Source organism: Orycteropus afer, unplaced genomic scaffold, assembly GCF_000298275.1.
Source record: "Orycteropus afer afer isolate SDZICR_OR568_19922 unplaced genomic scaffold, OryAfe1.0 scaffold00130, whole genome shotgun sequence".
NCBI classification, from domain to species: Eukaryota; Metazoa; Chordata; class Mammalia; order Tubulidentata; family Orycteropodidae; genus Orycteropus; species Orycteropus afer.
This window is the reverse complement of record NW_006921717.1, coordinates 1,087,746-1,098,030: the sequence shown is the minus strand read 5'-3', so window position 1 is coordinate 1,098,030 and position 10,285 is coordinate 1,087,746. Positions and strand designations below refer to the sequence as shown.

General features: G+C 56.3%; 1 protein-coding gene across 1 annotated transcript in view; it reads left to right on the top strand.

Annotated features, from left to right (window-relative positions):
• The window catches only part of LRP5 (LDL receptor related protein 5), a 93,912-nt gene that overhangs the window by 24,941 nt on the left and 58,686 nt on the right, over positions 1-10,285 (top strand). The window contains exons 6-7 of the mRNA XM_007944926.1: positions 6,966-7,362; positions 8,842-9,013. Of these exons, the coding sequence (XP_007943117.1) occupies positions 6,966-7,362; positions 8,842-9,013 (569 nt within the window). The remainder of the gene's footprint in view (positions 1-6,965; positions 7,363-8,841; positions 9,014-10,285) is intronic.

Here is a 10,285-nt window from a genome sequence, read left to right as displayed (position 1 = left end):
GCACCTTCTGACCTCCTCTGACCCCACAAGAAGAGGACAGAATCACCATCAGTAGCCCAAGGCCTATCCCTGTGAGGCCGGACATGCTGCCTCCCTCCCCTTTCACCAACCCTGACACCAGCCGTTCCTCCCACGGCACCCACCCGCCTCTCTGCTGGGTTCTATAATTCACTGCAGTGGCCACACAGAACTCAGATTGTGGAGTTACTAGGGAAGCCACAGGCAGCAATTCAAGTTCAGGAACGTGCTCAGTCTGTCTCAGCGTGGCATCTCTCAGCCGACAGTCTCTCTCAGTCTCTCTCCCAGCAGCGTGTGTGAGAGATTATCTCTGCCTCTAGGAGGGCTCCTTTTGAGCCTGGCAGAGTGACCACTAACCAATCCCAACATCAGAATTCTGTACACCTGAGAGAGAGAGAACTTCCCAGGAAATTACTTTGTGCTACTCCCAACAGAAGTACCCCAGGTGGATAACTTTAACAATCAGGAGCTACTCAGTTGCTCATGGCAAATTCTACCACAAAGTTTACAAAGACTTAGGGCTAAAAAACCCACACTGTGTGATTTACTGCATTGCAAGCGGGCAGTGCCAGGGCAGGGAAATCTGAGTTGTGCAAACAGGGAGTGCACTTGGCTGCCATCCGAGAGGCTGGAAGTTCAAGTGCACTCAGGTGCCTTGGAAGAAAGGCCTGGTGGTCCGCTTACACAAACGAGCTGTTGAGAAGTCTGGAGCACGGTTCTACTCTGACCCGAGTTGATTCAGCGGTAGCTGGTGGTAGCGGATACACATCAGAGGCTGGGTTGCACTGTACGAGCAGTTTGTGTTTGGCCACTAATGTAAAGATTGGCGGTTCAAACCCGCCTGCAGGCCCTGTGGAAGAATTGCCTGGTGATCTACTTTTGCAAACTCAGCCATGGGAAGGACTCTGGAGCTGTAGCGTACTCTAACACATGTGGGTTCGCTGGCTGGACAGCAGCTGGTGGCAGTGGAGAGCTCCGTGGGGCCCTGCACCTGGGACTAGAGAGGATGGCTGTGACGGGTCACTCCCACGGCCTCCTGGACCCCCCCAGGTCTCTGCCCTGAGCACCGACTCCCCCCTGTCGAGGCTCAGACTCCAGGCTGGGGCGCCTGCTGGCCGGCTCCTTCCCAAACGCTGCAGCTCTTGTGCTCACAGGATCCAAGGCAGGGCCGTGCAGGGGGAGGCCTCAGCTTGCAAGTGGAGCCAGCTCTGAGTCTGGCCCTCTCCTCTGGGCCTGTGACTCTGTGGTCACTCGGCGCGGCGTCCTGGGCCAGCGTGACGGGCTGTGGCCTTGGTTTGTCCAGCCACTTACCCCAGGGAGCACTGGGGAGCCTTAATCGATGGCTAAAAAACAAAAATAGCCCAGCCTCCCGCCAGCCGTGGAGCCGCCCGGCCAGGCTGTTTTGGCTTCAAGTGCTGAGCGCCGGCGGCCTGTGCTGGGAGCAGGGCCTGCTGTACAGCTCCAGCCTGGAGGGGTCCCAGGTCAGCTCTGCCACCTACGGGGACAGCTCGTGGGGGGCCTGGAACTGCAGGGGACTCCAGGGCTGGTGCCAAGCTCAGGTGGCATCAGGGAGGCATCGGGTGGAGGTGTCAGGTTCCCAACCTTGGTGGCAGCACGGAGCTGCTGTGGGCTGGAGCAGTGGGGTGTGAGCCGCCGGGGCAGCTGGCTCCTTCCTGGGGTGCCAGTGGCCTCCGAGCTGCAGCTGGCTCGGTCGGGGAGCCCTGTGATGTCCGCTGCCCGCTGGGACAAGCAGGCCCCTGCCGTTCTGAGCTCCTGGGCGGTATCCACACAGGCCCTTTGGCAGTGGCCTGAGGGCTGCTTGGTGGTGGGGCTGCTGAGTTACCTCTGACTCCCGAGGCCCCCCCGTGTATCAGAGTAGAACTGGGCTCCGTGGGGCTGTCAGGGAGCAGGTTGCCAGGCCCCGCTTCAAGGCAAACTGTAGCCCCCCCAGCTACATGGACCTGTTTTCAAACTGCCCAGGAGTGAAAGATGGCTTTTCCACTTTTAAATGGTTCAAAAGAAAGTGAAGAGAAGTGTAATGTTTTATGATACATGAAAACAATATGAAATTGAAATTTCTGTTCCTGTAAAGAAAGGTATAGGAGCACTGGTGGCACAGTGGTTAAGTGCTCAGCTGCTATCTAAAAGGTCGGTGTTGGAACCCACTAGCCACTATGAGGGAGAAAGATGAAGCAGTTTGCTTCAGTGAGGATTGACAGTCTTGGAGACCCTGTGGGCAGTTCCACTGTGTCCTCTAGGGGCGCTGTGAGTCGGAATCAACTCCACGGCAGTGGGCGTGGTTTGGGTTTTGCTTCCATGAAGATTGATAGCCTTGGAGACCCTGTGGGCAGTTCCACTCTGTCCTCTGGGGGCGCTGTGGGTCAGAATGGACTCCACGGCAGTGGGCGTGGTTTGGGCTTAGCTTCTGTGAAGACTGACAGCCTTGGAGACCCTGTGGGCAGTTCCACTCTGTCCTCTAGGGGCGCTGTGGGTAGGAATGGACTCCAGGCAGTGGATGTGGTTTGGGCTTTGCTTCTGTAAAGATTGACAGCCTTGGAAACCTTGTGGTGCAGTTCCACTCTGTCCTCTAGGGGCGCTGTAGGTCGGAATCAACTCCACAGCAGTGGTTATGGTTTGGGCTTTGCTTCCATGTGATTGACAGCCCTGGAGACCCTGTGGGCAGTTCCACTCTGTCCTCTAGGGGCGCTGTGCGTCAGAATGGACTACACGGCACTGAGTATAAAGAAAGTTTTATTAAAACACATCTGTGTTCATTCCTTCCCATGTTGTTGAAGTGTCAGAACAATGGCAACATAATACAACAGAGATATTTCAGAGCCTGAGATACCTGCTCTCTGGTCCCTTGGAAGAAGCTTTGCTAACCCTGGTTTAACAACCAGAAGGGAGGAAGGAGGGGCTCGTCCAACATAACCATTACTGCCCTCAGGGTGTGCTTCCTTCCAGCCTTTTGTTGAGGGGTGGTTCTGTTTGTTTTCTGGATTGAGATCCTCTGGTCCCCACTATGTGCTCTTGGGACGAGGCTTCCTTCAGGACAGGGCTGGGGTCAGAGTGGCCCCAGAGTCCTACATGCATTAGGGACTCGGAGAAGAGTGTGGCCCTGGGGGAGGGCTCAGGGCGCTCATTCAGACCCTGTGGGTGCCCAGATGTTGGCCCCAGTCCTGCCCACCCAGCTCCAGGCCGGCTCTGGTGTCTCTGGCCTCTGTGCCTTTGCCCCTGCTGTTCCCTCCCCGACCGTGCCTGGTGCACTTGCCTTAGTCTTTCTAGAACCTTCCCCCTCACCCTCTGCGCCCTGCCCTCTGTGCTGGCCTCATCTGTCTAATAATGCCAGGCCTGGCGCTGGACGTGGTGCGGAGGTGGTGTGCCGTGTGTGGTGACTGGGTCTGGGTGGATGTTGGCAGGGTGGTGCCACACTGGATGCGTCCACAACTCAAGGATGTCCTTTACCTCTGCTGAGAAGGCTGCCCCTCGGCCTGGCCTTTGGCCTGGGCTGTCCTTGCACATATGTGTGCATGTGTGCGTGTGTGCGTGCATGCGTGCGCCTGTGCTGCTGGGAGGAAGGGGGAGTGGTCCCGAACTGCCCGGGCGGGGCTCCAGGGACTGTAGTCCTTGCTGGGACAGTTTCACTTTCCTTGGCAGCTGGCAATTCCACTGGGCAGGCGATTTGTCTAAACAGCCCGAAAGGAAACTATTTGGCCAAATGATTGGTTTCTAAACAGTTTACTTCCTGGTGTTTAAACAGACTCCTAATCAGGCTTTCCGGCTGGTCCCGGAGAGGGGGCTGACCTCTGTCTCACTGCCCTGCTGTCCCCTGCACCCTGCCCACCCCAGGCCCTCAGGCCACACCTAGGGCTGCCCTCAGACCTGGCTGCAGTTGAGGCTTCTCAAGGGCAGAGTGTGGGCAAGCCCATCTCCCCGAGGCCTGGCCCTGGGTAGAGGCCCCAGGAAGTGGCCTGCATGCTGGCCCCAGTGGCCTGGTCTCTGTTTTTCTCCACAAAGCCCTGCTGCCCGGGGGTGTCATGGAGCGGCCCTGCAGGTTTACCTCAGCGGTTAATGAATGACAACCTCAGCCACCAGGGCTGCCTTCCAGGGGTTGCTAAGGACGAGGGGCCTAGTGGACAAGGGTCTGGGAGACTGCAGTGGCCTAGTTACTAGAGGCATGGGGCATGTTTGGGACCCTGCTGGCATCTTCCATGAGGTGACAGGCACATGCATCTCAGAGGCTCTTGGAGCTGGAGGCCAGACCCCCCTTCCCCCAGCTCTGTGTGTCCCTTTTAACCCTACTTTCCTTCACGGCACCAATTACAGTGTTTGGTATCTAATCATTGCTGGCTTTGCTCACTTAGGTCCCTGCCCTAGACCCCAGGGGCCCCAGGAGCACAGATTCTGTTCGCCGCCCCCCCCCCAACATCTGGTACAGGGCCTGCCCTGAAGTAAGGGACCCACAGAGAGACGGGTGGGCTGACCCGGCCAGCAGGCGGTAGGTGAGACACATGCATCTTGCAACTGCAGGGGTCGAGGTGTTTGCAGAATCTAATTTTGCATTTCCCACTGCTGCTCTGTGCCCCTGGGCTGGGCACTTGACCTCTGTGTGTCAGGCTCTTCATCAGTCGAGCTAGACATGCTAGACCTCAGGGGGTGGAGTGAGGATTGGGTTATTCGGGTGGGTGCTCTGAGGATTATGGGAGTGGAGACAGGACAGAACGGGCTCCAGTTGCTTTGGGACCCAGCAGTCACCCCTTGGGGACTGGAATTCTCTGCAGGATTATGGTGGGAATGCTGTGTGAGTGCCATTGGGACTTGATGCACACAGTGGGGCTGGCCCTGGGCTTGGCTTGCAAACCCGACAGCCTCTGTGGAAAGTCTCCCCTTGGTGGGAGATCTTCCTGGCCACGCCCTGGGGGCTTCCCTGTGCTTCCCCAGGGCTGTGGACTAAGCTGGAGCCCTTCGTGGGGTTCAGTTTATAGCCTCCTCAGTGCCTGAGGCAGGCAGACTCAGACACCAACAGATCTGACAGACTGTCACCTACAGATGAGGAAGCCTGCACAGGGAGGGTCAGCCAGGGACCTGCTCGGGGCACCCAGGGGGGAGAACCAGGTTTCTGCCTTGAGTTCTCATCCTTGGAGGCAGTGCTGCCCTGCCCGCCTTGCTCAGCACCTGCTCTGGGTGTGGGCCGTGAAGGCGGTGCCGCAGAGAGGAACACGGTGTGGGGGACTCAGCCCATTCACTGCGGTAGAGAAGGCCGGGAGGACATCCTGGAGGAGGTATCAGGTGACCCGCACCTTGAAGGATGGGTTGGGTGTCAGCAGAGCATCGCGGAGGGGACCCAGAGGGAGCGCACCCTTTGAAATTCAGGATCCCTCCTGGGCCAAGTCAGCATTTGCCTGAGCCCTTCTAACTTAGTATGGCTTGGCGTCACAGAGGTCTCCGTGTGGCCAGGCACTTGGGACGCCTTCCAAGTGCAGTTTCCACACCTGCCTGCCTCAGTTTCCCCTGTCCTGGGAGTGTGAAGGCATTGCTGTCGTGTGTGTGCCCTCTAGTGGTGGGATTGGATATGAACTCAGGCTTGGAGCAGGAACAGTCCAACACTTACTTAAAATGCAGGGCTCCCACCGTTGGCAGGAAGCGGGCACCTGGTGCGGGAGGCCGTCTGTTGTCCAAGGGCCCAGCTCTGTTGGCCACTGCAGAGACCAGGACTGGGGCCCCGCGTGAAGGAGGCCTGTCCCTGCAGCTGTGACCTCAGGTGGCCCGGGGGTCTCTGTGGGCCGGGACCTGTGAGTGTCTGAGGAGTGGGTAAAGAGCTATGTCGGTTGACATGGTTCTAGCCCTGCCCTGGGAGCTGGGTAATGAGGAAGGCTGGGGCACCTCCTCCCAGCGTGCCCACCCTGTTGGGGAAATGCTTCCTGTGAGTGAAGGAGTTGGCTTTGTGACATGTGCAGTGATTGGCATGAAGTGGCCTCGTGAGAGAGAGCTTCACGGAAAGGGGGCATCTGAGCTGAGCCACGAAGGCAAGAAACTGAAGCAGGGCTTCAAAGTGGTTCAGCCCGGCTCAGTCACAGCCAACGAAGGGGCACCAGCATGAGCTCGAATTTTTAAAATGCAGGTGAACTAGAGCACTAACCAGAATGGGAGAAATTATGGAGGAAAGCCCTGCTGGAAACTTGATCTCCCTCAGAAAACAAGGACAGGCAGTGTGGTGCATAGCAACCAACTCTCGTGACCGGCTGAGTCAGAAACGGCGGTGGCCGTCTTAAAGATGGCAGCCAGCTATACTGCTTTGAATGTGTGTTGCGCTCCACAGTCGTGGCAGTAGTCCAGTCTCCCGCATCGGGATTCTGAGAGGCCTCTTCTGAGTCTCCCATGCCGGGGCTTTGACCTGTAATTTTTCCCATTCCAGTTACTGTTCTCCTTCACCCAGACTTTGGAAATTCAGGTCTGATCTGGTTTCACTTTGTTGGCTGTGCCTGAACAGGGTCAAGCCATTTTAAAGGCCTGAGTGTAAGGCAGGGCAGGTGGAAGCCGTGAGGAGGTATGGTTGGAGAGTGGGCCTGGAGCACTCAAGCCTGGGTGGGGCTTGTGCTTGGAGCTGGCTTGTACCCAGGAGAGTACTTTACAGGTGAGAAAGGGTCATATCTGACTGTGAGACAGCTCTTGTGCGGTGGTTGAAGCCAAGTGGCTGTGTGACTTTCAGTTGACTGCTTAGCCTCTCTGTGCTTACCCGCTTTTAGTAGTGTCTGTGAAATGGGGATAGAAGTAGTGCCATGCTCTCAGCTGTTCTGATGGTGAATAGATTGTGTAGTGGGACCTCAGCAAATGGTATGACATGGTGCCTGTGCTTGTGAGGAAGCCCTGGGGGCTCCACTGCTGTCCTCCTCTGCCAGACTTCCTGCACCTGTGCGGGCCTCTGACCACCATGCATGTCCCCCCAGGGGCTGAGGAGGTGCTCCTGCTGGCCCGGCGGACGGACCTGCGGAGGATCTCACTGGACACGCCGGACTTCACGGACATCGTGCTGGAGGTGGACGACATCCGGCATGCCATTGCCATCGACTATGACCCACTGGAGGGCTACGTCTACTGGACGGACGACGAGGTGCGGGCCATCCGTAGGGCCTACCTGGACGGCTCGGGTGCGCAGACGCTGGTCAGCACCGAGATCAACGACCCCGACGGCATTGCGGTCGACTGGGTGGCCCGCAACCTGTACTGGACTGACACGGGCACCGACCGCATCGAGGTGACCCGCCTCAACGGCACCTCTCGCAAGATCCTGGTGTCTGAGGACCTGGACGAGCCACGTGCCATCGTGCTGCACCCCGTGATGGGGTGAGGCTGGGCGCCAGGGGAACGGGAGCCTCCCGACGGGCTGGGACCGCATCTTAGTTCTCTAGCGCTGCTCTGACAGGCACATCACAAGGGGAGGCTTTCGTGGACAGAAATTTATTTTCTTACCGTTTAGGGGGCCGGGAGTCTGGACCCAGGTGCCAGCTCTGGGGAGGGCCCGCTCCCTCTGTCCACTCTGGGGGAGGGTCCTTGTCTCTTTCAGCTTGTTTTCCTCATTTCCGTGGTGATTACATGGGCCACCTTCCCCTCCATTTATGCTTTTTTGTTACTTCTTTGATCTGCTTTCTTATATCTCAGAGGGGATTGACTTAAAGCCAGGGTTTCAACCCAGTTCATTCTGCTTAGAGTTTGCATTTCCACCCCAGGTGGAGTGAATCAGGACCCACATTTTAACAAGCTCCCCAGGTGGCCCCAGGTGTATATGTAAGAATCACCTGAGGATCTGTAAGAATCATGATACACAGTGATTCTCTACCTCCTTGCGTCACCCCAGGAGGTAGGTACAGTGGAAGAAGCTGAAGCCCAGATAGGTTAAGTGATTGGTCCAGGGACACACAGCCCGGAGGTGGCTGAGCTGGTTAAGCTGAAGCCCAGATAGGTTAAGTGACCGGTCCAGGGACACACAGCCCGGAGGTGGCTGAGCTGGTTAAGCTGAAGCCCAGATAGGTTAAGTGACTGGTCCAGGGACATACAGCCCGGAGGTGGCTGAGGTGGTTAAGCTGAAGCCCAGATAGGTTAAGTGACCGGTCCAGGGACATACAGCCCGGAGGTGGCTGAGCTGATTAAGCTGAAGGCCAGATAGGTTAAGTGACCGGTCCAGGGACATACAGCCCGGAGGTAGCTGAGCTGGTTAAGCTGAAGGCCAGATAGGTTAAGTGACCGGTCCAGGGACATACAGCCCGGAGGTGGCTGAGCTGGTTAAGCTGAAGGCCAGATAGGTTAAGTGACCGGTCCAGAGACACACAGCCTGGAGGTGGCTGAGCTGGTTAAGCTCAAGCCCAGATAGGTTAAGTGACCGATCCAGGGACACACAGCTCAGAGGTGGCTGAGCTGGTTAAGCTGAAGCCCAGATAGGTTAAGTGACTGGTCGAGAGACACACAGCCTGGAGGTGGCTGAGCTGGTTAAGCTGAAGCCCAGATAGGTTAAGTGACCGATCCAGGGACACACAGCTCGGAGGTGGCTGAGCTAGTTAAGCTGAAGCCCAGATAGGTTAAGTGACTGGTCCAGGGACACACAGCCCGGAGGTGGCTGAGCTGGTTAAGCTGAAGGCCAGATAGGTTAAGTGACTGGTCCAGGGACACACAGCCCGGAGGTGGTTGAGCTGGTTCCAGCTTTCTGTGTTAGGATTCTCCTCTGTGTGATGGGGGAAGGCTAGGGGACCAGGGGCACTCCTCCCATGCTGGGGATACAGCAGTGAGTGAGGCCACAGAGCCCATTGTTGACCTCTGCTTCCTCTCCAGCCTCATGTACTGGACAGACTGGGGCGAAAACCCCAAAATCGAGCGCGCCAACCTTGACGGGCAGGAGCGGCACGTCCTGGTGAACACCTCCCTCGGGTGGCCCAACGGCCTGGCCCTGGACCTGCAGGAGGGCAAGCTCTACTGGGGAGACGCCAAGACGGACAAGATCGAGGTGAGGCATCTGTGGGTGTCTGTGGCTGAGGGCAGCATCAGTTCAGGGAACCGTTCGATGGAATTCGTGGGCCTGACACTGCGCGGCTGTCTGTGGGCTGCGCCGGGCTGCAGATCTGAGGGTTACAAAGTCTGAGGCACATGTCCGGTGGGTGTCAGCCTGATACCTGGGCATGTCAGCCTCCACTGCTTGGCCACATGGAATACTTGGACAAGTAATGTCTCGAGAGATTTCTGACAAAAAGTCATCAAGGTGGTGTGTGCTGGAGTTAACAGCTTCGCACTGGTCTGTCTCCTGGATTTGACAATGTACTGACTATGTTTGTGTCAGATGTTGTCCTTGGGGGAGGCTGCCCTGTTTTTACAATTTCTTGTAAGTCTTAAACTGTTTTGGATTTCAAAGTGGTGATAAGATACAAAAACTAATGTGTCCACCACCCCAGCGTATGATGAAGACATCACTGTCATCCAAGCCTCTTCTAAATTCGAGGATTTATTCCCAGGCATTTGAAAACGTTCTTTCCCACACGGAGGTAACCCTGAACACCCTGTGGTCTTAGCACGTGTTGATGGAATTTAAGAGGCAGTGTATTGGCTGTACTCTTTTGCTCACTTGTGGAGCCTTGTTAGTTGTTGTGGAGTTGACTTCGACACATGGTGACCTTATGCATAATGGGATGGAATGTCACCAGTCCTGAGCCACTGGTACGTCTGAGTTCATTTTTGCACGTGATGTGAGGTAGGGGCCCAGCTTCACACTTTGCATGTGGAGATCAGTCATTCCAACATGGTTCGGTGGCATTAGTTTATAAGTTGTCTTCAAGTTGCCTTCGACGTATGGTGACCTTACATGTAACACAAGGGAATGTCACTGGTCCTGAGTCAGCCTTACGGTCACTGGTGCGTCTGAGTTCATTTTTGTACATGGTGTGAGGTAGGGATTAGTCGTCCTGACACTGTTCGGTGTTGGAGTTGCTGTTGAGTTGATTGCAACTCATAGTGACCCCACGTGTGGTCTTCATTTTGGGTTTTGTGTCTGAGTATCATTATCTCATCAGAAAAGAGACCTTTTCCCCCTTAACATATACGTGGTTTCAGAGGTTGGCTATACTGTTTGGACTCATTTTGTTGTATCCTGGGCTCATATCTCTTCACCTGAAGTCAGTGGGAGTGTCAGGTTCAGTCTGAGGAAATGCCTGAATGACTTTCTGGGGCATGGCTGTGGGTGCCACCTTGAGAGCCCAGGTGAGAGGAGGGTCTTATTTCAGGGGTC